This window comes from Anopheles stephensi, chromosome 2 (assembly GCF_013141755.1).
Source record: "Anopheles stephensi strain Indian chromosome 2, UCI_ANSTEP_V1.0, whole genome shotgun sequence".
Taxonomy (NCBI): Eukaryota; Metazoa; Arthropoda; class Insecta; order Diptera; family Culicidae; genus Anopheles; species Anopheles stephensi.
The window spans coordinates 74,476,832-74,504,641 of NC_050202.1; the positions used below are offsets into that span (position 1 = coordinate 74,476,832).

The 27,810-nt window shown below is 48.3% G+C and overlaps 1 protein-coding gene across 1 annotated transcript in view; it reads left to right on the forward strand.

Annotated features, from left to right (window-relative positions):
• Positions 1-256: 256 nt before the first annotated feature.
• LOC118508575 (thyroid receptor-interacting protein 11) overlaps positions 257-27,810 on the forward strand; it is a 31,382-nt gene continuing 3,828 nt past the window's right edge. Inside the window, exons 1-4 of the mRNA XM_036048478.1 lie at positions 257-728; positions 5,514-5,678; positions 23,838-26,406; positions 26,478-26,681. Of these exons, the coding sequence (XP_035904371.1) occupies positions 540-728; positions 5,514-5,678; positions 23,838-26,406; positions 26,478-26,681 (3,127 nt within the window). The 5' untranslated portion in view covers positions 257-539. The remainder of the gene's footprint in view (positions 729-5,513; positions 5,679-23,837; positions 26,407-26,477; positions 26,682-27,810) is intronic.

Below are 27,810 nucleotides of genomic sequence, written 5' to 3' on the forward strand. Positions count from 1 at the left end.
ACTGCAGAATTTCATTTGCTGCCTAATTTTCTATGTCGACCATTTAAACTTTTTGGGGTTTTTGTTTAGTTATATCTAATGTAAGTTTTGCTCTATAAATATAAGATTTAATTTTTAAATATTGATCACCCCGCAAAAGCAGATGCTGCTAAATGTTGGTTCAGCTTGCCATTAAATTTAGCAACCGTTTAGCAAGCAAGCAGACCAACTGTCAAACTGTCTGTTCGGGCGAATATCAGGCGAAATCGCACTGTCATTGCGTGTAATGTTTTTGTTTTGGAATTCGTGGAGGTTTAAATTTTATGCAATTTTCGTGTAAATCTTCCAAAACAGCGGCACGATTATCGCGAAAACCTTCGGGAGGTGAAATCGTTTGTGAGATGCTAGCTAGTGGATAGTAAGTGTGCGCGTTTTGGCTTACATCGGGTAATGCAGCTCAGCATTCCTGCCTGCCTGCCGGTATTTGTGCGTTCTGTGCTTACGTGTTTGTTGTGCTGTTGTCGCCAAAGAACGGAACTCTCGTGCAGCTATCGACGGAAATGTCGTGGCTAAAGCTGAACGATAGCCTGAACAAGGTGAAGGGATCCATCACCTCCTTTACGCAGGAAGTGTTTGCGGAAGGAATCATCGGAGAGGACGAGGGCGATCAGAATCCGGTCCGGGAGCTGAACATTGCACGCGAAAAAATCAACCAACTATCGGACCTATGTGCGACGCAAGACCAAGAGGTATGTAAACAAAGCGCGGAAGAACTATCAGCAAGGCACAGCGAGATCGGTAGCGAGTAAGAGAAGCTGACCGACTTTCCTGGACAGTGAAGACTGTTTTGATGTTTCTCAATTGACGACGATAATGCGTAATAATTGATATTTGTTATAAGTTACACACAGGCAGGTAACGATTGATCGGCCGAGTTGGCTCCTGCTAAGGGCGCCAGCCTAGAATAAGAAATCGGCAGTACAATCGCACGATAAAAGGGTCTTCCAGGACCTCAAGACCTCAACTAAAGAGCCATATGTAATGTATCTACCAAGGGCACCAGAGGAGCACATTGTGAATCCGGTTACACGTTGCTACAAGAGTGCCTGAAACTAATTCTTATTGGCCTAGGCTCGTGTAGGGATATGGACCTAATAGGTCTGCCTGGCCATATCATAGGTTACTAAAATCATTTAAAGCTCGCAGCAGGATATCCAGTCCTTGCCTTAGGGGGAACATTTCCGGATGAGACTTGTTACCCGATACTGCCGTGTGAAAAATCGGTACTGCTACCGCCTATCAAAAAAAAATCTATGGCTCATAAATTATACACATGTTTTAGACAATATTCTGACTTTTTAACAAAACAAAAACGGCCAACATTAAAATTAAGACCTTCAATGCAAACCTCATCAGAAGATATCATTATCCTTCGTACACTTACCTTAGGATCTGCGCTGTCGGATTACGTTCAAGATTTCCCTCTCTCTTTCTGCTCAATTGTTTCATCACACTTAAATAATAAATAGAATTCAGTATTCCTGGGCAATAGACAGTAACAAACTATTGACGAATCGGCCGTTTGACGATCGTTGTTGGACTAGCTTTACGAAACCAACTTTAAAAATCTATCTCTATGACCAACGGACAGAGATAATTGAACGTTTCGCTGAGAGTGATGCTGATTTGCAGCTAATTACACTCGCAAACGATAGAAGCATTGTGGAAGTATTGTCACCCACTTGCTCGGTGGCCGCATCGAACGAATAAACTTGCAGCTGCAGCATCAACTTCGTCATCATCATCATCATCATCATCATAATCATGCAGCACAAACAATATTTCATAATTACTTGCACACGTCGGTGGTGGACCGTTTTGCGATGAGCTCAAGGTTTGTCGTGTCAAAGCCACCCCCACCCTGTCCAGCGCTTGAGCGCCCAGCGTCGGCTTGTGTGTGGCGATGTACGGCCGCGAGTATTCCACCGAACAAATGGGCCGGTGTGTCGTTGTTTTTCTCCTGCACCGGACAGACAACACAGCTTCTGGCCACCGTTCTTGGCACCCATCGAAGGCACCCGAAGTGCCCATTTCCTTCCTGGCTTTTCGCAGTGGCAATTACACGGCCCATGAAGCTCGCTTTTGTGTGTGTCTGTGTGCCCGGTGGTGTGCGCATGTGATCTACGCTGAAAATCGCTTGTAAATATGATTAATAAGCCATGGGCAGCCCACCGCGAGCCCGTAACGTTGCGCAACGAGCACCGGCAGCTTCGTGGGTACCGGTTGGCCGGAACAGTGCCGGAAGGTGCACGGGACGTCGGAAGCATCGATAATCGTCGGCCCGAGCGATCATACTGCGCTGGAGCCACATATTGTTCTGCTCACGCGGCCAACGGCGGATGCGGACGATGATGGTTGACGTTTTAACACTCGCGATGAGGGTCGGGTCGCGCTGTAGGTGGTAATGGTAAGGAAGAGGGGCAGCCAATATAAACATATTTGCACCCGCACCCCAAAGGAAAATGTGGTAAAATGGGCACGTTTTACTAGTGTTTTTTTTTTTGCTAGTTAGTTTATAGTAAATAAGAGCGATGTTCCGTTTAATGTTTTACTTAGTTTGACAAAATTTTTAAAATGTTCCATGCTTCTTCCGGTGCATCCTAAACTTGATAAAGCTCACCCCAACGACCGTTAAAAAAACGTTGCTTCTTTTGACCTTTTATCTTTGTAATATTAGGACATTTGTTTTCAAACAAGAACCGTCCAATAACCGTATCGTACCAGCATAACATGGTACCGCTTAGCCGACGACGTGGCTTGAGCCGGTTGGCCGGCTCGACGAACGACTGTCGCCGACTGAAATGGAACATCCGTAGCTCCAGATGATGGAAAAGACATTACTGTTATTGAACGTACGTGTTTCCGTTCCGGGACTCCCTCGTACGGTCACGATGGAATGGGTACCACACACACACACACACATACACCCCAGCCCCGTTTTGGGGGAAAGGCTGCGTCGTGTGGCGGTACGAAGAGCGGAGAAGGTTTGTGGACACAAGTGTGTTTTGTCGCGCGGATGCTCCGTCCGTCCGTTGTTGCCCCGGTGTTGTTTCCTCCTACCCCCGGTGGGTATTTGCAGGGGCTCCTCGTACCGTCCCTTTTCCCGTACCTGCTCGGTGCCTTATCAGCACCATGTGCAACACGATATATCGTTTTTAATGGAAAACGGTCGTAAAAAAAACGTGCCGTACCGTGGAGGAAAATGTAACGATCTGTGTAAAGGTAACAACAGTTCAGTATAGGCACACACCACACGCTCTCTACAGCAGCGCGGTGTCATTGGACGTTTGTTCACTTGTAATAGCGGAACGCACACACACACACACACACACACACACACACACACACACACACACACACACACACAGTTAGGAATACACCCGCCGTTGGTGTTAAATGTACGACACAGTTGCACGATCGACTGTGGTGGAGTCGTTAAGGGATAGAATAATATTTTTCGGTAGATAAAAGACCTTTTGAAAATGTCGTACCTCTGTTGTAACAATTTTGGCAACAGTAGAATATAACCATATAATATCCTATTGATCAAAGAATTATATAAAAGATGTTCTGTATACATCTGTCAGAGAAAGAAAATGTTCTTCTCTCTATCACCAAGATTCTCAGCATATCAGTTCTGCTGCGGAACTCCGAACAAGCTGGTGCTACAGTTTCCCTGTAGCTCCCTATTGTCTCTTTCAACTGCCTCCACATAAAATAATCCTTTGGGGTTAAGGTCTTGGGGGGCTATGCTCCATCCAAGGCTTGACAACCGTGTTTAGCAACTCCATGTAGCCTGCTAAAGTCAACCTGAGATCCTCTTTGAAAACTGCCCAAAATCTACCCAAGCAGCTACTGTCCTTACAGAGGAAAAAGTGACTCCAGAGGTCCAAAACCTTAAGAAAAAAAGTCTCAGATCTATCAACATAAGAGTCATAACTGAAGAAAATGTTGGATGTTGGACAATACAATTTGTTGGGCAATGGCTCAGAGAGCGCTGGTATAATATAATGCGATCATTATATTCTTAAGAGAGCCCGGTGTTCCCGCGGTGTCAGATGCTTGCAGAAAGAGCCGTTTTGTTGTAGTTTTAGCTTCATAGCCGCCCAAAGTTATTATATGAACCGTATTTACATTTAAAAATCGAACCAAAAACCGAACGAGACCTCACAACACAGTTCAATTTAATTGCATTTGATATGCATTTTAAACGGTGCACATATAATGCACCCATCGTCAGATAATGTTCAAGTTGAAAGCAATTTCAAGCATGCAATTTTTTATTATCCGAAAAGCATGTATCACTCGCTATTTTTGCATTGTACAAGAATGGTATAATCACATTCTTCTACATTCTCTGTATTAAAATGGCCGTACAGTTGACTTGACAGTGGGAACAAACGCTTTGATAGCACTATCGATACTAGTTGGCCCGTTGGCCAAGGGGGGGGGGGGCGCCTCATGCGTCTGCAGAATGGCAACCAGCGCGACCACCACCATTGTTCGTTTGATCGACACGGACAAACAGGCGCTTGAAGGAAGGAACAACGTCGACGCTGCTGTTGACGCGTTTGTCCGTGCGATAGGGTCCGACCGGTGGGGGCGCAGGTGAAATAATGGTCTGGGAATGGATATTAAATTCAGCAGCGAGTGTGACTTACGCACCGGGCTTACCATTCGGCTTCGGCTTTATCATAAAACAATTTCTACCACCCCTACGCGACATCGGCACACCACACGGGTTAGGGGCCGGTTAGGCACCTGGCTGGCATCCGAATGGGATCCCGCGGTCTGCGCTATGCTACCGTACATGCGGGAAAGCTAGAGAAAGGGTGCCGGGGAGAGGGGGAACGTGCGGTCGCGCGGTACCGAAACCAGAACCGATTAGCATGTGCACCGTTCCCACGTCCCTGACGCGCACGGCTGCGCGCCATTTTGTGACAATAGAACGCGGTGATAGACGGTGCACCATACTCGCGGGGTCACAATACGCCATACTCTCCGACGCCAGACTTATTCGTCCATTTTACGTCAGCTCCGTTAGCTGATTGTGTGGTGGCTAGAACCTTCCGGTGGCCATTTTTCCGACAGGTTTTGTACGTTTTGTTTTTTTTCGTCCGTTCGCTCGCCAAGCAAAACGAAAAGCCGCCCTCCAGCAGACAGTGCGGAGAACGTCGTAATCAGTTTTGTTTTAATATCACACATATGGCCACGGGGTAGTGGCGCATTGTTGGTGAACAAAAGCATAAGAAAAACCACGTACGTCGTAATTAAGACAAATCGTGTTACCCACCTCACCTGGCGACCTGGCTGTGGGGTACCGGCAATGGGTACAGTGGACGGAACCGACGCCCCCCACGGGGGAATAACTTCCTCGGGAATCGGAAACCAGCAACTACTGTGTGCCAAAAAGCAATGGGCAAAAAAGTTCAACTCAACGATTTTTTGTGTTTCGTTCGTTTGTATCATTGCAGATTGAGACCCTTCGTAGGCAGGTTGCGGAATATCAACAACAGCTGCCACAGCCATGCTCATCCGGATCGCAACAGCCCGGTTCGTCGTCTTCTTCCAAACCGTCATCGGTTGAGTTGCTTTGCGCGGCGACATCGTCATCAGCCTGCTCATCAAAACCCACGGGGGTAAGTAGTGATCGTGCATCCGATACTTTAACTATTAGGTATCTTAAATGATGCTCGTTGAAATGAATGAATGAATGATTTATGACTGCAATCCAAAGTGGCGCAGAAATGCTTCGTTTTGCGCTTTTGGTTCTATCATTTTCATCCGATCATTTTCGAATCGAATAATGTGCCGTCGTATCAACGTGTGAAACTTGGCAAACCCAAAGTCATATCAGCACAGCAAATACGATTTAACCCTTTTCTCGTTCCTGTTGCACCATTTTCTGTGCACGAACGAATAAAGATCAACAAATCGCACGATAGCTTCTCACCGGGCGATACTTCAAGCCCAATTTCAGTTCCCTGCGACCCGATCGATAGCGGCCCGGGAGCGAGCCGACCAAATCGATCGCAATTACACCACCCGACGACGGTGGTGGTGCGTGTTTTTATCGTCAGCAGCGTCGTCACCCTCGTGGTTGTTGTTTGTGCCCACCGCACCACCACCAACCAAGCCTTTACGCCGGTTCCATATATCGTGACACCGTGCACCTTCTTCTTCGCTTATCGCGCGTTATCTGAACAAATATTTGTGCTCGAAAGCGGTTCACGCACAAAGCCTGCTCCTCCCCGGTGCGGACGGGACTGGACCCCTTCGTTACAGCGATGTGCGTGATCGTTGATACCTGGGAATGTATGTATGTGTCGTTTCACCGACTGCTGGGGCAAGGGATCGGTTGCAAACATGTTCAAAATTATGTATTTCCCGCCAAAAAAATGAATGCTCTCCAAATCATAACGCCAACAGTCTAACACACACACACACATCCCATTCCTACTTCTTCTTGTGCTGTTCAAACACCGAGCTTAATGTGGGTTGAAAAGATACAGAGCAATCGGTTTCGGTTCCGTCTCCGTTCGCTATTGCTCCCTCCATTTTTTCGCCTTGTAAAAGTACAAATTCAGTGGAACTACTTGAGTGTGCTGGCGATAACGGATAGTGCTGATAGCGGACACCATCATTTCCAGCGCATATGGCATATCGTCGTATCGGAAGAGGGAGCTCGCGATTACCATCACACCCGACCGACGAGTATTTAGAAAAGCAATATTGCGGAATATTACTGTTGTTTGTTTTAATTAAAATCCTTGCGAGATGAGAGCGTTATGATACTGCATTAGGCTCTAGGAACGCTCTAGGCTTTTAATTGATTTGTATCCTTAAAATCCACAAGGCTCACTAAACTCAAATAGGAAAACCTCCAAACGTATGTGTTTTTATATGTTTTTTTTGAATATTTGAATTTTTGCTCGCCATAACTCACAAGTCAAACATGCTTGTACAATCCCCAAATTTCACCGAAAGTTGGTAGAGCATGGTCCTGTCTCTGTCGAGCTTATCATTCGGCACCATAACTTACATGAAATTGATAACGACTTTGTATGATTGCAATCGCAATCGACAGTTGGAATTGCTTTGCCAAATTTCCCCGAAGCTGCAGCCACAATGCAGCTGTGATCGTTCAGACGAAATAATTTCGTTCCCTAAAGCTTTTTGGAAGGCCTTACTGAACGAGTGTATTTATATTGTTTTTATAGGCCTCCAAGATTCACTGGTGCTTGGTGTTATCTTGAGATTCACAGCAACATCCGACCTACGATTTTTATCCATGATACAGAACTCCATAATTTATCCCCAACTATATAGAACTTTTTAAACTATAGTTGCTACTTATGTACATAGTTTCCTACCCTAGTTATCCCTATTACTCATACAAGCCATGCCGCTTTATCTATCCCAAAACGGGACCAGATACCTATCATGCTTTGCCACTCGATCTCCGATAAGCTTCCATTTGCATACGAACCATGCATCATCAATCGGGCCATCGATTTTTTCCCCAATGCGCAGTACCAAATCGGCACCTTACGTGCTCATGCGCACCATCCCCAAGGCAGCAAGGACCTTATCGAAGTCACCCCCACACACACATCACACAGGTTGCAGCCAATCGATAGTCGCCGATAAGAAGCACAAATCTGTCCGATCAGCAGAGGATTGAAGCTGCCCGGATATAAAAAAGATCCGGTGCCCTTTCCGGTGACCCATAGTGCGCTAGTGGATCACTGAGTGAGAAGTCGTGCCGTGTGGTGTATATCCGTAGGATGTGGTTGTATCGTGATGAGTTCAAAAGCGTCACTACGACACCATCGTACCACCGGGCGCAACAGGTTCAACTGTGTCATCGTGGTGTCCTCCTATACGCATCTACGCACCGGTGGGTTATTCATTCGATCTTTTTTGTGTTGTGTCGTGTGTGTGTGTGTGCCGCGTTGCCGTTCCTTACATTTCGTTGCTGGCCTCTGCTAGCACACAGTCGTTTAACATTCTTCCAAATCGTGCGGACAGTTGTGTGAGGAGTTTGTTTGCTTTTTTGTTGGCGTTCTGTTATTGGGTTGTCAGCAATTTGTTACACTGAATGAAATGCGTTGTTTTGACAACCTTACGATGATGGTACGTTGCGCCTCAGAATACCCACCTCGCCCCCAGTCCGAGCTGATACTGCTGAGGTGTGTCACCGTGAACTTTTTTTTTTTTTTTTTGAGGGGGTCTTGTCACCTATTCTCCCAAATCTCTTACAACCACAAAGTACTAGGCTCACGCCTAGGTACCTCATCAATTTTCGTTTGAGGTCAACCTGCTTCCATCCACTGCCACTGCTCGATGGTGGGCTATGCTCGGTGCCCCTTTGGTTGTGTGATAGTTTTTATGCTTTCGTTGCCACTTGCCTGGCTGCCCATTCATTTGCTGTGCGTATGATCAGAAGCATGACGCCATAGACCGTTTGGCTTACGCATCAGTCTTGGCTTGGCTAGGGCGTTTGCGCTAGGGATTCTTCGCGTAAGGGGGCGTCCCGATTGATTGGTAGTTGATGGTGATATGTTTGGTTTTCTGCACTTTATGACGCTGGTTTTTTTGTTGTGTTTGTTTGACTCAACCAAATGCTGAGCTTCTACCATACGAATGGACGGTACGTTCTAGGTCATGGTTTGAACCAATCAACCACCTATTATTGTGTCTAGTTTTTCGATTTATAGTTAAATGTTTCATAGCAACTAGTTATTGGTTTAATTTTATCGAAATATAATTCCACAAATAATTCTATTTTCTTGAAGCTAACAAAATCATTGACATGCTATGCTGGTGATCCATCCACAAGCCAACATAACAGCGCAAAACGGCGTGATACCATTTTGCGCCACCAAGCTTTTTGGAAGAATTGCCCATTAGCAGCGATCCATTGTGCTGGGTAGCGTTAAAATATGTTACACGCTTGCCTGCTTCCCTAATTTCAGGATGCGTTTAACGCGCTAGGGTGGGGAAATCATTTCCTCTGGTGCTCTGGTGCTCTGGGTGCAAGACAGAACTACCGCAAAAGTCGCTCGAATTTGGATCGTAATGCACTGAGAGAGAGAGAGCGAGCAAATGTACATGTATCCGCCGGGTTAGAAATAAAGTAGAGACAACTCATAGACTACAATCACGGGTCGCACCGGAACCCCGGGGTCCGACACGGTTGGGGTCGGCCAGTTGGGTTTTGATTGTCGATTATCGTGATTAGTGGTGTGAAAATGGGGTTACCCAATGTAGCTTGGTTGGCTGGCGTGAAAAATTGTGATTGACCGGTTGGGATTATTAAAACTGCGTTAGTAGCTACCCTTCGTCAATGAATACACTGCCGCCGGTGGCTGGTGGGTTGATTCTGTCTGATTCGACGTATCTGAATTTTGATAAAGTTATTTGCAAGTGTTTTGACTGAAAAGCGAGCTCTCTACTTTATGTCTGATTCTTGTAATTCCTACTACTAGAGTATTGCCAGTATGTTTGTTTCCCCAATTCCAAAGTTCTTGGAAGTGGTTTATGTTTTGGAACTTTTTTTTTTGTGACTTCAGTATGCACGTGGGAAAACAGAAGCTTTCAAAATTTTTGCTTCTGAAGTTCCCGTCAACGCACAGTTCTAAGAAAAACCATAAATCATCCTGTCCGTCGTTGGACCACCCATCCAATTTCGAATGTTGCCAAACATGTCCTTAAGCTTTACTGCTCCGGCTTTGGCCGTTTTCCAATATGTTCAGACAAAACTCGTGTCAACTCATTAAAAAAAGTCGCTTTTACACTGGACACGGTGGTGGGTCCTTTAGTTTTGTTTTTTTAAAGTTCCAAACATCAATGTTGGAGGTCTGTTCTTTGAACTATTTGCTCTCTGTAAGCAGTTGCTTTGCCGATAGGAAATATAGAGTGGACCACCCAAAAATCGCTTACACGCAGCAACGCGGGTTTCCTGCACACGAACTGGATGGAAGTTGCATCCGTCTTTAGCAACGCGCGTGTGGCAATACCGAAAAGCCACTGTTGGTGTTGCTCTTTTAACACCTTTTTAACGACTTTTCGCATTGGCTTCTGGCGTTCTAGGAAGATAAGGGATCCTGCCAAAAAAAAAAAGAGGTAGGATCACTGCGCTGTTAAGACCTCCAGTAAAAACACGAATCTTTGGGGCAAAATGCAACAAAAAATGCTTCACGTTTTATGTATGTTTTTGCGAAAATTGTGGCTTTGTGTGTAAAGTAAAGTCTTTTCACTTATGGATGTTACTCTTATGTTATTTCTTTCTGGTTTTAACCATTCTTATTGAGCTGGCTTTGTCAGTTGAAAACAAATGACTTTATCTTAATTTAAAATTGTTTACCTTTAACAACCAGCCACACAACCATGTCGTCATATCTCCCTATTGCAGCTCAGTATTGCAACCGTGCAACATTTTGTTGTTTAAAATAGTAACACGCTGTTAAATGTGCAATTTCAACACCACAGATCGTTCGCTATCGAGAAACTATTGTGCTGCTTCTCTTGCAATAGTTTTGCAAACAAACTAGCGCCAGCTCATTTCGTTCGATACGGTATGGTGCAACATTTCCGGCGTTCGGTAGGTTGCCCGTTACAACGCCTGTTGCAACATAAACGATCTTCATGGTGCATTACCTGCCACAAACGCAGCCGATAAGAACGGTCGACCGGTTGGAGCCGAGGAGCCGACAAAATAATAACAACGTCAACGGTGATTCGATCCAGCGAGCCGCCACCCTGGATCGCTAACGCAGAACCTTACGGCCCTTTCGCACAAATAGATCGGCCCGACCCGGGGGTAAATGGGGTTCCTTTTTTATCCTAGCCCGTTCCACCTTCTGGGTCGTTGTTACGGGTTTAGTTTGGAAACTTTCCTACTTCAGATAGGCATCATTGCAGGATGCGTTAAATTATGACGCTATAAAACGATGGCGGTAGAAGCAAACAAAGCGCGGTCAAGAAATGGGAGAAAGTAAAGAGAACGAATGATCGCCTTCCTTGGACCGGACGCTCTACTAGAACACTGATCTTGTGTGTAATTTATTTGCATAACGAAGATCATTTAGATCAGGTAGGCTCTGGTGCATTATTTGGATGAAGTAAGTTTTAAATTTTACCATGAAATAGCAAGAAAGTCGGGTTCGTTAACGGTGACTCCATTCCAGCAGCAATGGAGCTGGTTCTCCAATCGCCATACTACCATCCCAAAGGCGCCGTTTGCGATCGGCGGTAGCATACACACACACGCACACACGCACACAAAACACACCATTCAAATGAAGTGTGGAATTCGGTTGTTGAAGAAGTATGGAAAATTTGTATAACGTTTCCTCATCCACCAGGGTGTAAAAGGGAATGGATAAGAAAGGCAGGTGGTACATATATGTATCATATCTCCCAGCTCGTCGTAGGTCCAGGGAAGTGCGTCTCACCAGCATGTGGCGGACCCCATCCAAAATGTGGCCTCGGTTTCCGTTCCCATTTCGCTTACTTTTATCGCACTTTCTGTTTGTTTTTCCACCGGGCAGAGGAGTATACGCTCCGGTACGCCGCTGTCGGTCGGTGTCGGCCATCAAGCTTTTAGGGTGTTTCGTCGTCGTCACTCGCGATGGGAGGATCACTACCGTCCGCGGGGACCGTCGCCCTTTCCGGAATGTTGTTTCAAAAGCAAAAGCGAAGCCAGCAGAAATTGAACTCGGCCCGGAAAAAAAAACTGACTCGCTTCCCGTTGTAGCGTGCACACACACACACAAGCCCGGTCAAGCCCGTATGAATCACCCACCAGGAGAAGCCAGATGTTAGAAGTATACTACCTGAAGAAGTGACTTACCGGGAGAGCCAAACCAAAAAATTAGCATAGTAATATTAATTTTCAACACATACTCACCGTTCGGATGTGTAGCTCACCCGCCCGCTGGTCGTCGGCGCTGATGCACCGGCAAGCAGCAGCTCGATAGAGCATAGGGTGGATAAATGCAACCGCTGATTGCTTGTGGTAGCGGTTGCTCAGTCTCGCGTTTGCTAGTATTCATTAAAGGTGTCTACGTCAAGGTTTACCCGGCTCCGCTATCTGGAGAGGTCGAAGTGGCAAAAAGCCCCCCACCCCTCCCTTTACACCCGGCTCACGATGGCAATTAGAATTGATACTGATTGAGAATCATTTATCACAACAAATGTCTCTACTTCATTTGTTACCCTTTTGGTCAACCTTCGAAATGAGCCTCCTTCTGTCCGTCCGTCTGTCGCAGTATGTCCCATCGTTTCGGGGGAGCTGACATTGTACCAGCGGCACAAGTTGCAACAGGTGCAAATCTATTTACTATCGGAGCGTTAGTGAGCAAGTGAGGGCTCACGATGGCGCAGGGTGTCTCGCGGTAAGCGCACGACAATCGGTTGCTCTTAGTACAGTTGACCGGTGTTAATAGTGGTCCGTTTTACTACTACGAGCTGCCTCAACTCATATATTGCGATCGCACGATCGGTGGCAGTATTAGCTGCAGATGCCGTTTAGCTTTATTTCTTCCGTGAGGAAACATTACGTGGAAGCGTGGTTGGTAGTACAAACTTTGTGAAGGTTGTCTATCTGGTACAGTGGGTTGTCCGGATGGAGATACTTTGTGTTAAAATGTTTTGTAACAGATGGACGATTTGCGGATCATGATCAATGTTAATTCTATAGTTGAGTTTAGAAAAAACAACTTCGTTGGCTTAGTTAATGGTGGCTCTGTATAGATGTCGAATATCGAGTTTAAATAATTGAGGTTTGCTGTTTGCACCTATAATCATGATCTTCAAACTTCTTTTGATAAGATCATATAAAAAAATCGAATGAGAGGCAAATACAATTCTAGATGATCAGTTTAGAACTGCTAATATTATTACTTCTGATAGGAAGAAAATCGTTTGCCTTTCGTGGAACTCGTGCACTCAAAATATCGATCTCGATCATACAACGCTCATTGCAAAACACATAAATCATTCCAATGGGTTTTGCAATGAATTGGAGTCCCTTTAATGTTGCCCACTTCCACAAGCTTGATTCGTCCACTATCCTCAGCCAGACTAAGAAGCAACATCGACTCGTACCATCCTTCGTACCTCACCGTCACAGATTGATTAATTCGTTCCATCCCCCTTTACGTACGGTGACAACGATCCCTCAGTCCTGCCCGATTTCGCAAACCAACAATTCGCCACGCCACCGGGTCAATCTCGCTCGGTGATTAGTTTCCCATTTAGCTAATGCACCATTTATCTTGCCTCTTGCTGGCCGCGTCCTAGACGATCGGGTGTCAAACTGACTTCTAGGCTCTTGTTTTCCATCAGATGAATTGCTGCAGTTGCACCTTGTGCCTGTAACCTTCGACAACAGTATGGAAGTAGCGTTGTCACAGTTGGCACAACGAAATTCGTATAAATTAATAAAGTTTTTATCACCGTGGCGTTAATTTCTCTATAACTTCGTGATCTCGAAATTATATGTTTTGCCATACCAAACTTCTGTTTTCCCATTCCGGTTAATCTCGCCGTACGGGGGTTTTTAAATTTAAATTCTAGTTAAGCTATTCCATACGCCATGTGTTACGATCGTACCAGTCAATAGTATCCGTTTCTTCTTTCTGGTAGAGTAAAGCCCATTTATTGATTAATGTAACAACAGCACGCTTCACAGGCTTAGAATCTTTTTCACAAACAGAAAACGTAACACACTTGCTTGCGAAACGAAGGAATGTCAGGCATTGGAATGACGCTAGTGGATGGCAAAAAAAAAGATGGACGTCATTTTCTTACGCTCCATTTGTTCAAACAAAGCGCGCTTTACATACATTCGTCTTTGCGCTTGTTGTTGCTGGCTGCGTCCGTAGGCCGATCGTCTAGTGGGAAGCAGTCGGATAAGAATTAGCTCCTTATTGTCTCTCTACACGTCCGAATGAATGGTTTATGTAGAAAATTTGGATTCTACAGGTTAAAAAGTCGTAAGCTTCTGGGACACACACTCCCTAAAGGAGAGATAGATTGGTGATGTCTTAAATATACCCACAACCGTACAATGTACCAATTATCCTCGCCTGTTCCTGCTACGATCGGAGCACAACGAAAGTGGCTCGCCTGAAAAATGTTCTATTTGCGCAAGCTGTTTCTCTTCCAATGCTTGGGAGGGTGGCACTGTGGAACTTGAAGCTCTTCATAGCGCACCGTCCCCGCAGTAACTTTACTGCCGTGTGTGTGTGTGTGTATTTGCCTCATGCAAGTTCGGTTTTTTTCTTTTCAAACATCCTCTCTTAATCGTAACTTTCACCCACATCTAGAAGAGGCGGCTATGCCTGCTTATGATAGCCCTACGGTGCCCTGTGAAGGGAAGGAACTACCCTAAGCGAGAAGCGAGAAACAAGCATGACCTCTGAATAAATAGAGAAACAGTACGGATGGATGATATGCGAACCGTGAGGAGAACTTGCCCAAAAGGTGAGGTCGTCCGTGCTATATAGCTTGCTCTGGAACGCTTTTATAACAAGTAAAATTAAAAATTTAGTAATTATGAGAAGAGTAATGCAAAAGCTACTGTAAAGCTCCCCGGAAAGCTCAACGATCAGGGTATGGAAGACTCCACAAGATGCGTGATGGAGTTGTTGCGTGAGGATCTGTACTCTCCTTCTCTCTCTTGCTCTCTATCTCACTCTCTTGCTCTCTCGTTTGCGGTTGCTCCGTTTGATCCTGCCAGCGGTGTTATGTTTGCTCATCGTCTTTCGTGCATGCGTTGAGTGCCATAACGCACACAAATGTCGTCGTCACCCGGGAAGGAAGGTTTTGACTGCCCCCCCCCCCCCCCCCCCATCAGCTCATCACCGGGGTGTCTTTAACCGATACGGACCCCATCCATCGTTGCTTCTCGCCTGTTCCCATCTCTCCCTCGCTCTCTCTCTACGGTCCCTTTTTTATCTACGGCCTATGTACAGCGACACACGCATACAGACGTAGCAAATACAAAAAAAAAGAAGCTTGAGCTTTCGCGGGTCCCGACTCCCGTCATATATAATGCGGCTTAGCCCACGATGCGCACCCGAGTTGTTAGCCAAACGTTCAGCTGGATGCATTTGTGCCCGTTGCATACTGCACGCGAACAACAGATAGTGAAGCAGTCGGTTTCATCTACCACAGCTTATCTTACTTTCATTCGGGCCAGCATCCATCATCCTGCTCACTGTGTAGATCCGGTGGAAGTTAGGCTGCGTTCTGTTTTCTCCTCCACTTCCGATCGTTTAACGAGTGCCTGATGGTGTGATAGTGTTGGTAGCTAAACCTACCACCCCACCCCCCGGCGGTGGGTGGAATTAGTGTCGCGGTAATAGTAATGACGTGTGACGGCACTTGTGCACTTGTGCACTTGTGTATCCCTTCCCCCAGTCTAGTGGCGGTGGTGGGGTTAGAGTCTGTGGCTAGTTTATCGCACACCACACAATCGTACCGTGCTGCGTGTGAGCGTTCTGGCTGTGTGCGGAGGGAGGATATAGTGGTTCGCGGTGTGTCATTAGAGTGTGTTCTCAAACATTGCCTGACCGTGCGTTCTGGGTTAGAGTGCGTGTACGTGAGCTGGTCCGCGCGTCTCACTACTCACCCCCATATCGCTTGGCTTCGTGTGCATGAGCAGCGCGCGCTATCGTGTCGTTTGTCGTCGTCGTCGTCGTCGTCGGCCGCAGCGGACGAAAAAAATCCGATTACTAAGCACCGACTTCGAGCCAGACAGCAACGCAGCAAGCTTGCTAGTAGGTTCGCGAACGCGCTTGCGAACGCAGTGTTCCCTCCGCCGATCTCATTCGATCTTCTCAGGCCCGGCTATATGCTCGGCGGTGACCAGTTGATTACACCGTTTTATTAGACTTGTTCCGGTGCAAAACGATGCGTTTCTCAAGTGCATATGTATCAAGTGATGTGTGAATCCCGACCCGCCGCAGTGACTTTCAACTGTGGATAAGTCCACTCCGGGAATAGTGTATCGTCCACCAGGCAAAAGCGATTGCCCCAGAACAAATGTTTAGTAAAGGCGAAACACTCGGGCGGTCGGCAGAAAGGTCCGCACCGCAACACAAACGGAACAAACACCGTAAAGATAAGAGACCTTACGGCGGGCGGGCGGTTGCACGATGTTAGCTGGTCGACGTACCTGGAATGTGGCTGCCCGCAATATCGATGATGATGAACTCAAACAACATCGAACATGTGCCGTAGCGTGTGCCAGCTGCCGTCGGTTGGGCGCGCGAACATAAATGAACGCTGTGCTTAGATGAGGGACAGTACGGGAAAGCCACCTTAGAATCAAAGGGGCCATTCTGTGGTTTACGCTGTGACTAAGGTGCGAGCTAGGCAAAATGGCGCACTTGTGGCGTCCCTGAGCAGCGTTTGACCAGAGGATGCCGAATTCTAGCAGTCAGCATTGCCAGTAAGTAAACATTCATATCAATCAACAACCACCACCGAATGACGACGAATGCGTCTGGTGTTGTGAATTGCACAACCAAAGCACATGTTTCCCTTTGGCACGCCATGTGGTTTTTGGCCGGTAGAAAATGGCGCCCATTTCACCACGTTTGGCAGGGCGTTTGCAATTCGATACCTCCGGGTGAGCTATTGCCAGAGTAACGATCCTTGCGAACGATCTACCTTCAAGTCGATCGGAAACGCCATCCTTTCTTAGGGGGGCCATTTCGGAAACGATGATTGTCTGGGGAAGGAGACGACGAGATGGGAGGGATTGTTTGTCTCCGGGTCGCGGCAGGCAGCAGCTATGTGTACAACGATATCTTTCGCTGTCGTCAGCGTGATGTAACGAAACGTGCCATCTCGCGCATACGGACCCGTGCCGAGACCATTGCCGTCGCCGCCCAACACCAACAGCAGAACTGGATGGTGGTGGTGTCTTTTTCCTGTTTGCGCAACCCATTGGTACCTCCTCGGTTTCGGTGCGTCGCGTGCGTGCTTCCGACTTGGCGGCGTTCTTGCGCGATGAGATGGCGCGGTTGCCGGGGCCATGTGGTATTTGGCGCTCTGTGTATGTTGGAGCGTGCTTTAAAGTTGTACTGTACACTCGCGTTCGCGTTTTATCGCTGTTATCCCGGGGGATTTTTAAGTATGGCAATAGAATAGGATATCCATTTCGAACAAAAAAAGAATACGGTTGGACGCGTTCGAATGCCTTGTACTCAGAGCTCGCAGGCACACGCAGGAGTTGTTTATGCTGAAATGGAAGTTTGAGATGGTTGAATCATGCATTTTGAGACTATTTGGAGACCGCGTAAAGCTTGCTGATTTTGCAGTCAAATAAACAATTTACGAATGATTGTCTCTCTGTAGAAATAGAATAAGCAATCAAAAGATGACGTCTACCACTCGCTTAGTATTTGTCGATTGATCTTGCGATTCGTTCGCTATCAGTTATGCAGGCTATCTTATCAGCAAATAGTGACATAAAATAGCGATTTCATCAAGTGCATGTGTCACACTCTTTGTGAGTGCGACTCAGCAAGCTATTGTCCGTACCTATTACCTATTTTTCTTACTCAGGAACTTGGCGTTTCGGTTTGAGGATTGCCTGCGTTCTCTGCACATCTTCTGCGACCAGTTTTAAACCATTGCTTCACGATATACGTGGAGATGCATCTCACGGGAAACGGTTAATTTACACATTAACATGGTACGTGTACGATCTGTGTGGCTCTCTTCTATTTGGAACCGTACGCACCTTCTTGCATAGTGAGACCCGTCCACTATCGGGCTGAGGTGAACAGCCTTATTTAAGGCACATCCATAAAGAGGAGATCTTCCTCTCTCTCCCGATCGTGCCGATAGTGCATCGGGGTGAGTGTTATGAATTATTTAAAATAGGACCAAAAACGCGCCGAGCCTGTCTACCTCGGCTGGCTGGCGCTACTAGCTCAGCGGTGGTAGCAAATGTATGTATGTTTATGAAAATTTATATAACCCCCTGGACGAACTCGTGATGCATTCTAATTAACATGTACCTACTAAACAAAACCATACCAGCAGCAGTAGCAGCAGCAGCAGCAGCACCACATCTAACCCGATTCTTAGATCCGATTGAGGAGGGGGCAAGGGAAGAAAGGGCTTTAGCTGTGATGACTGACTTCTCCCCTTCGGTCGGTCGGCATATAGTTCTTCCGAGCATCGGGTTGTCCTCATCGGTCCTCAGCCCGTTCGGTTCTATCTCACACCGCACCGCAGTTAACAACGGCCAACAGTAGCATATAGCACGCCTGGCGCAAACCCGTATCGGTTTCGGGTTTAGCATACATTTGCACTTTTGCCCGGCCAGCATTTGTTGTACCTTCCTTCTGCTTGGGACGGTTGAATATAAAGGGGCGGCCAGGGACGGAAGGGTGAAGCTTCACCGCACCCCGGTGCATCTTACGCTCCGGCGCGAATAAGAAGTGTGCGCTCGCGAAATGTGGGTTAAGCAGCTCGAGCATATTCAGTAGCAGCGTTTGGCAGTGGTGGTGGCAGCAGCTGTTGCTGTTCGGAAATCCGAACTCCGGCCTGTCCTGCGGGACAACGATCGCACCCCGATGAGAGGGGGGGGGGGGGAAGAGGTAAATTTGGAATTCTAATTTGCGGCTTCAACACTTCGATGTGTTAAGGTGTAAAAGCGGTCTCACACCACAACACTACGCTGGTCTCTTCCGTTGGCTTCACACAACCAACAGCAACCTAGAACAGTTGCGGTAGAGTGGCTAGAGGAAGCATTACTTTTATCGTGCTTTTAATTTGCTTCCTTTCGGTTCAAGAAATAAAACAGGTGTTGAAAAAAAATATTATAATAATTGGAAAATCGATAAAAAAAATCCCTTCAGGGTGTAAACTTAAATATTCCTCACCCCGCTTATATGCGCACTGAATGCCACGAGAACATGTATGCACATATTTCTGGTGTACAATTGAGCAACCAATACTCGTATTCACTCGTACGCGCGCTTACGAAATGTCATCTCTAGAATTGAATTTCCGATGCTAATCAGTCCCCAATGCGACGGAAAGGGATTTTGCCGGCTGGAGTCCATCACCACCAACATAGCAGCAGCAACATAATTCGCTCCTATCGCTTCGCACCCTATCGATGGATGCGCACGTGTTGACATGTAGGACAGCACGAAGCGCGGCAAACGTGCAGTGTGGTGACTGCACTCATCGCATGCATGCATAGCCGATTGCATAAAATTAAATAACATCTTTAGTAGCGAATTGGTGATCAAACACAAATACACGCAAGAAGACGCCTTGCTGGAAGAGATTCGAAAATCGTGCGTTGTCGCCATCGGATTACATGTTGGTCACAGCACGCACGCACTCGGACGTAGGAGCTACTACAGATGGTCCGGTGGTGGTTGAAGAGGTGGCCGGTGGCCTTGCGCACGCTTGATTTGAAGGAGGCGCCATGCACCGCTTTGTCAAAGGCATGCGCCGGCACGATGTGCTGCGTCCCTGATGGATAAGGTATACGACGCAGGGCCTCCGATGTACGGCAATTGGTGTGTCGTGCCTAAACATAAACATCGTCCCCGTCAGTTTTGTGACCCGTTGGTGGGGAGGAGTGCGGTAGGGCAAAAAGAGGGGGGGATTAAATAATGGCTCACTGTTGCATTTCTACTGTCGGGGGGTTTTTTTTTCTTCTCGTCCCCGTCCAGCACTTTAGTCCGAGACAACTCTGCTGGGGATGATCTGTGCGCTGTGGGTGAGGGATAGAAGGTGGTGGAAAAATGTGCACTTGCAGCACACATGTCATCGTTGTCGGCAGGCACATTTATGCGTTCGCAGATGTCCGCACACAGCACGGCGCGCTGCACTGCGCCATTGCATGCCATCGCGCTTATCGTAAACTGATGACCTCGGGCTCGTAAGCTTAGACTGACCGAAAAGAACTTTGATCTGATCGCGGCACGCGGGCCAGTTCAGGTGCCGTCATTCGCCATAAAAGAGACTTAGATTTTTTTTTCTCGGAAAATGTATTATACCTTTCGTTGCATCTTTACGGTCCTCCTCCCGGACGGACAGCGCACCAACATTTGCTGCTCTTTGCCACGTGACGGGAATAAAGCGGGCCTTCCCGTAAGCCGTAAAATTTACCCACTTACATAATGATTGACATTTTGTGCGGCTCAATCGAACCGAACGGAGCATCCGTGTTGTACTCGGATGCGGATCACTTGCTGATGGATGAGCAACGCGCGAACCACGCAAACCCTCATAATGATTTTTTATTATGATTGATTGGCTAATAAGAAATAATAGTAAAAAAAACGGCTCAGCATTAACATACACTCTTAAACCTTGAGTTTTTTTCCTTAAAAAAAACCCATCGTCCTGCTGCATTAAACGGGCGTTTGAGGCTGCTTGACTGTTGTGGCTTTGTTGACATTGGCAGGTGACTAAACCACCAAGGTCCACACGGAGACCAACACAACTGCACACGAACACACGAACTATAAGCCGCAACCACAACAACAAAAAATGCAATATTGATGAGAACACACTTAACATCGCTTGCGCTGTTTTTTTTTTTTTGTTTTTCTTTTGCGCCTTCCTGCCCGATGCTGGTTGTGCAGGGCGAACGAAAGACTTCAACGCTCGCAGCGCACGACGAACCCGGCCAAATCTCGGTACAAGCGCGTGAGCGCGGTGTTAAGACCGGGGACGGCGTCGGTCTTATATAATCGTACTGAGGGGATGTGAGTTTGTGTGTGTGCATCGCTTTGGCAAGGTCAAGAATCTATAACCAACGCTGACGCAAATAGTGTTTGACCGCCAACACACAGGACGACGACACGTGCAGTTTTATTGTACGCTAGCCAATACCCGAGCACCGAATGGCGAGAGCGTAGCTATAAAAATATTGGAATAGAATATTTAAAGGATTAGTTTACAGCCCGGTGATGCAATAGCCTTCTCCCTGTAAGCCACCACATGCAACTTGTGAGAGGTTTTTCGATTACGATCACTCTTACAACACACGCCATGCACTGGCGAGTGTTTGTCTGTGTGTCCGATCATCCGTCCCGATGAATTTGTCATGTACCGTTCTTGGTTCTATTTAAATCAGTCGGTTTGTTTGCCCTTCAAAGGGGTGTCACTAATCGTTTGGTCTGGTGGCAAATGGACCAACCAACCAACCCGCTCGCGCTCACTCACACCAAATCGAACAGCTCGCGTTCTGATGACCGGCTACACCGGCGCTGTTGGAACCGGGCAAGTGCTAAAAATAAAAACAAACTGCAAGTTCTAGCGGACGCCATCTTGCCGCGGTTTGATTCCAGAACGATGACGTGCACGTGTGCGGATCGGAAGAACCTCAATCCCAGCGCGAAGCGAGCGCAATTAATCAACTGCATCGGAGCCGGGGAACGATCGGCGATCTCACGAACCATCGGAAGAGAAAGGAAGTCGTTTGTTAAGTTCTCGTTCTCGATCGTTCAGCGTACAACAGTCAGCTGACGATGGTGACGCACGACAGCATAAAAAGTGCATCGGGAAGATTCTTGGCGGGTTCGGTAGCAGATTCTAGCAACGCGAACCAGTCATCGTTAGCCTAGCGGGGCTTTCCCCACATTCGTCTTTCAAGTTGAGTATGCATTAGTATGCAACGATTCTAACACTAACTTCCCACGGGTTCTTAGTATTTGTTTCACTTACTTTTTCCACGAAATCGTAGCCATCTTCAAATTCTATCCCCCTGTCCGCTTGCGAGTTCTTGGAAGCTTACCCTTTCCTAGAGCTAATTCTTCTTCGATATTTGAATAACCTCGGGACCGATTTTTCCGGTATCATTATCATGCATCTAGCTAACGGTACCTCGAATAGCTTACTTTTACTGCAAACAGGTGCAAGAAGACTTCAACGGAGGGGGTTCGTCGCTTATGTCCCTTCTTACCGACGTCGATGCAAATGAAGGACACCTCGCCATAAGTGCCACGAAAAGAAAAACCCCCTAGCCTGTTAAAAACAATTGAACGACTGCTAACGAAATTGCATTTTGACCTTCCCTCATTTGTGTGTCGCCGACGAGAGAGAGAGGTGGCTTCAATTGCTTCCTTTCTGCTGCTGAAAACAAATCAACTTCATTGTCGCCTAATGGGTTCCCCGCGAGCTGGCTTGCCTGCCAGGTGCTGCTCCATCATCATCCAAACTCCAGAAGCCATTCCCCCCTCTAACACTTCTAGAGACGCGCGTCGAGTACCGTTGTGTGTCACGTTTCTCGCCAAGGTCTTTTGCGGAACGGAACGAATTGTGTGGTTTGTAGGATGTGTTTTTTGTGGACGTTGTTTAATAGCTCGCGGTTGCTGCTGCTGCTGCTGCTATTACGCTTCCCACCATCAGCTTCAATAGCATAATCAGCTTCTACACCCACCGTACGTGAGTGTCCACACACACACACGACCTCCAGGGACGGAGAGCGCGGGTGTCCCTCTTGGCGGCGCATTGCGGAACACATACACACACACACGTGTTGCATAATAATTCTTCTGCCGCTTTTTTTGTTTGTTTGTTTGTTTCGATCGTTTCATGATCGGCAGGCAGTACAGCACGAGCTCATAATATGGTGACAAAGTGCAACATAGTCTAATGGTGCAACACACGGTGCATTTTTATGGCGCTGCTGCTTCCCGAATCTGAATGGAAGACGATCGTCGTACGGGTGTGCTAGGGATCTGCTCTCGCTGCATTGATGGATGGGGATGGTTCGAGTGGTTGCGAAAGGAGTCGGTTCCACCGTCGATTATTGTTATATGCGCTCCGATGATCGTGTATGCCACCGCCGATTGCATTGCCCGCTGAGGACCCACCGCCAGGGCCAGGGCAGTGATCTATGGAGCGGAGGATAATGTGCGGTAGAATGTGATTTTATCGAAAAGCGGTACACACCGGTGTACAGGCAGCGACCATTAGACACGCCAAACCATGGGCTCTACTAGAACGTGGACCGCGTCGATGGGCTCGATACGGGGACGCGCGTTTCGTGAGTGCGTTTATTTAATTTCGCATATTAAAAGCACGGCTATCATTAATCGCCAACCTTCCCTGACATCCGATCCGCGAGCCCGGCCGGTGCACAATTGTTTTGTTGCGCATCATTGTCATCCACTGCAACGTGCAATTTTCTGCACGCATCTTTTCCGCCAGGCTGTGCCCGCTAAGTACGGGTTGCACGGTTGTTGTTGCTGGGGTTTTGCTACATGGGTAAAGCAACTTGCTACTCCTACTCCTGCCCGCCCATGGAACGATCGATCGCAGCACGACGAGGGACATCATCTATCAGCGAGAATCGGTTTAGCGAGAACGGCCGTGGAAGCGAAGAAGCGTGGTTCACGGTGCGGGACACGAACCGGAACTTGCATTAGGCAATATGAGCTGCTGCTGATAAGCCTTTCGGGTTGGGCGATGAGCTGTTCTCCACACAGCAGAACCTTGGGGGAGTGGTTCACCGGTGGTATGTTGCGCGATAAGCGCTGGAATGTGCCAGCCACGTACACCTGCCAGTGCACTGTGTGTGTGTCATCGGATGCTTTCGTAAAATTGTACCCATTCAGATACGGTCAGAGAGGGCACCTGTTGCGTGAGATCATTTCTAAATATAATTTCCCTTTGCATTGGGGAAACCCCTCGACACGAGAAGTGTCACCGGGTGTGCGCCAGATACTCAAGATAATTGGTGTTGAAAGATTTCTAATCATTTCCCTTTTTTTCCCCCTCCTGTTTTCTACCCCTAGACTCTCGGCCCAGAGCATCATGTCGGCACAACGACCGTCACCAGCACGCTGGAGGACAGCTGGTTCTGGGACCCGGAGAACAACATCTCGTCGACGTCGTCCTCCTCCAAGAAGGACGACAGCGAATCGCCCTCGTCCGGACCGACCGAGCTGACAACGATTCCGCTCGAGGCTCCCGCCAACGAAAGCGAAATCATCGATCGTCTCCAGCGCCAGCTGCACGAAAAGTCCCAGCAGCTCAAGAAGCAGCAGCTCGAGAACGCTCTGCTGAACGAAAAGTTGGGCCAGGTGAGCAGCGAAAACCGTGAGCTAAATGAAAACATCGAAGAGCTTGACCGGCAGCATGAGGTGGTGCTGGAGAATCTGGTCGCCGGCAAGCGTGACCTGCAGGCTCAGTGTGGTCGTCTCGAGGCGGAACTAAAATCGAAGGCGGCCGAATCGCAAGCAACCCTGCGGGAGCTGCAAACCCGCTTCGAACGGTTAGAGCAGGCCAACGCTCAAACCTGCCAGGATAATGAAAAGCTGCGAGCGGAAACGGAAAAGCTAACAGCCGAGCTGGAACGGATTGTCTGCGAGAATGTCGAGGCGGTGGCAGCGCTCGAGAAACAGCTCGAGGAGAAACGGCGCGGACAAGCCGCTTCGGACGAGCTGTGTCGCACTTTGCGGGAGGAAAATGAAGATCTTCGCCAGCGGAACACCGAAGAAGCGGAGTTTGTGGTAGCCGTACCGACGGAGGACAGCGCAAAAGAAGCGAACGCGGCCCTGCAAGCTGAGCTGGACGAGCTTAAGCAAACGCTGGATGCGGTCCGTACCGAGCGGGACAATTTGCAGAAGCTTACGGTGGAGCTTGACCGGTCGGAGCACATCGGCCAGCTGGAGCGCGAAATTGGGGAGCTACAGAACGAGCTGCGTAGCGTCATCATCGACAACTCGGTACAGCTCGAGTCGAAGGAGAAGGAGTACGGCGAAAAGTTGGCCGCTCTGCGTCAAGAAAACCAAACCCTGCAAGACCGGATGGCAAAGGAGACTCCCGAAACCCCGAAGCCGGAACCGGATCCACGGGTCGCGGAAATCATTCGCCGCTTTTTCGATCTGGATCTTTCAAATCCAGATAAGCTGGCGGACCGTTTGCAGCAATCGCGTGACGTCGAGGCGAAGCTATCGGCCATCGAAAAGAAGCTGATCGATGCGGGGAAGGAAATAAATTTCCTCAAGTCGGAAAATTCACGCATCCAGCACGACAAGGACACGCTGACGGCGGACCTGATGCAGTACGAGAAAGAGTGTGCCAGCTTGATGAAGAACAACGATCGCTTGCTGGAGGAGCTGGAGAGCGTAAAGTGCAACAAGCTGGAGACGATCAACGAAAACGCCGAGGACAGTATCGTGGTGCTGGAGAAGCAGCTGGACGATTCGCACCGGCTCAATCGTAGCCTGGAGGAAGAGTATCGTGAAGCGCACCGCAAGTTGGAGGAGGTGCTGGAAGAGAAGGAAGAGCTGCTGATGAAGGTGACCTCGCTCGAGAGCTTTGAAAGTGATAGTAAAGCGCGCGTGCGGCACCTTGATCAGTCACTCGCGGAGTTGCGGAAGGAACGGGACGAGCTTGCGCAACAGTTGGAACAGTTGCGGGACGTTGGTGGCCAGGAAGCGGATCAGCTGCGTACCGAGCTAACCAGTGTACAGGCCCAGCTGACAACGATCAACGAGGACCATGCCAATCTGGTGCGGAAACTGCAACAGCTGCAGCAAACCTCGTCCGACAACGTTCGCAACTGGGAGTCAAAGTTGGAGGAGATGCGCCAGCTGCTGGAGGAAAAAGAATCGGACCTGCAGCAAGCACGCGAGTCATCGGCGGTGGCCGAGCAGCAGGAAGCGTTGAGCGCCGAGAATGAGCGTTACCGAGCGGAGCTGGAAAAGCAACGCGAGCAACTGGAAAGCCTTACCCAGCAGAAGGAAAACCTCGTCCAGCTGGTGACGACAAAGCACAACGAAAGCGTCCAGTATCATGCCGAGATTCAGCGACTGAACCAACTGCTCGAGGCTGAATCGGAACGACAGCCACCCGCCTGTCCCGAGTGTCCCGCGTTGCGCGAGCAGCTGCAGGACTACGAGCGGCTCACCGATCAGATACAGTTTTTGCGCGAAAAGTCCGACATCCTTACGGCCAACCTGATGACCGAGCAAAACAACCAGCGGATGGCGCTGCAGCAGAAGCAGGAGCTGGTCGAACAGCGGGACGGTTTGCAGCGTGATCTGGAGCGCTTGCGGCAGCATCTGCTGGAGATTGAGGAGGCGCACACGCAGGAAACGGTCGAACTGCAGCGACGGTACGACGACACCCGCCAACAGCTGGCCTCGCTCGAGCGTGATGTGAAACAGTCGACCAATGCGCTAACGTCCGCTAGCATTCGGGCGAACCAGCAGGCGGAAACACTGCAAGCCCAGTACCAGCTGTTGCTGCAGCAGCGCGACGAACTGGGCGCTCGTCTAAGCGCGGCAGACGATCGCGATCAGAAGAACCAGGCCGCCCTTACCAACCTACAGTGCGCGCTCGAACAGTTCCAGATGAGTAAGTGATGTGAAGTACTACGCGCGCACTCTCACGAGACTAACTCACCCGTGCGTCCTATCCCTTTTTAGATCGCGAGCGGGACATCGAGCTGGCGACGAGCAGCATCCGCAACGAGCTGGAGCAAGCGCGCGTCCGGGAAGACGGGCTGAAGGATATGTTGAAGCAGGTCCAGCAACAGCTGACCGATGCGAAGACGGGACTGCTGGCGGCGGCTCGCATTTCCGACCAGCTGGAAATATCGCAAGTGACGGTCGCATCGCTAAAAGCGGAATGTAAGTAGTAGTGCCGGTGGTGCTGGTTATCAGCATGGCCAGTCAATTAATTAACCAGTAATCCAATAATCGGGCAATGGTATCGGTGATAACACTTTGGCACTACGATAAGAGTACGCTGAGTGCGCGTGTGGCGCCGTGGCGGATGATAAATGCTGCTTTTGATAATTTTGTTTATCGGATACTACTACTACCCTATCCTAACATCAAACTGCTTCCTAACTTTGGCCCAGTTTGTCCGGTAGAAACATCACTAACCGTCACACTCTAGTACCGCTTCTAACTGACACTTTAAAAATCTGGAAACCCGATTACCATGGGACATTACTTCCTGGAGCTTGCTGGGCTTTTAATCCTTCTGCATCATGAAGACACAGCTGCCAGTATGGAGGATTCGATGATCGAGCAGTGCTGCTATATTCGGCGTTACTATTGTGTGAGACAAAATTTCCCAACCCCTAACATCAGCAGCAGTTGTGTGTCTTTATCGTGCCAATCTCAATCCCAGTTCGGGAACATTTCTGCAGGTCGGAATGTTAAGCACATATACAAAGAGAGATAAGAACCAAACACACAGCACACAGCCGCACACGCACTGCGCAAAGGACACACTTCCTCGCACCAAAACCCTACATCTACTGGTCGCGTTCGATCGAAAGGTAAATATCAGCTGGTAATTCTAGGCTATCCCTACTTCGTGCATCCCGGGATTTCAGCTGATATCCACTTTCCGGTCGACAGTTTGGCAAGCAGTGCGCAAAAATGCAGTGCGAACCGGCGAGCTGTAAAGCGAGACGCATCCATCATTCAACACATGTAAGCGCGCGCCACGGAACTTAAAATCAGGACATGCCCATTACCCTCTTTGTGTGTTGCATCACGCACACTTAGGCTCCCGAACTAACACACTCCATATCACGAGCGAACGAAACGAACTAATCTCCATCTTCAAGTGTTAAGTGAGCAGTGCGATCGCATGTGCGGGGGGATGCATATTATTGTGGTTTCCTCACCTCATTCCATCACGTTTTTTGTTTTGTTGTTTCCGTTCATTGTGTTTGTGGTTATTGGTAGAATGTAAGCTTATTTTTGCACTAAAATTGCACGCGCTTTCCCATTCGCTCCTAAA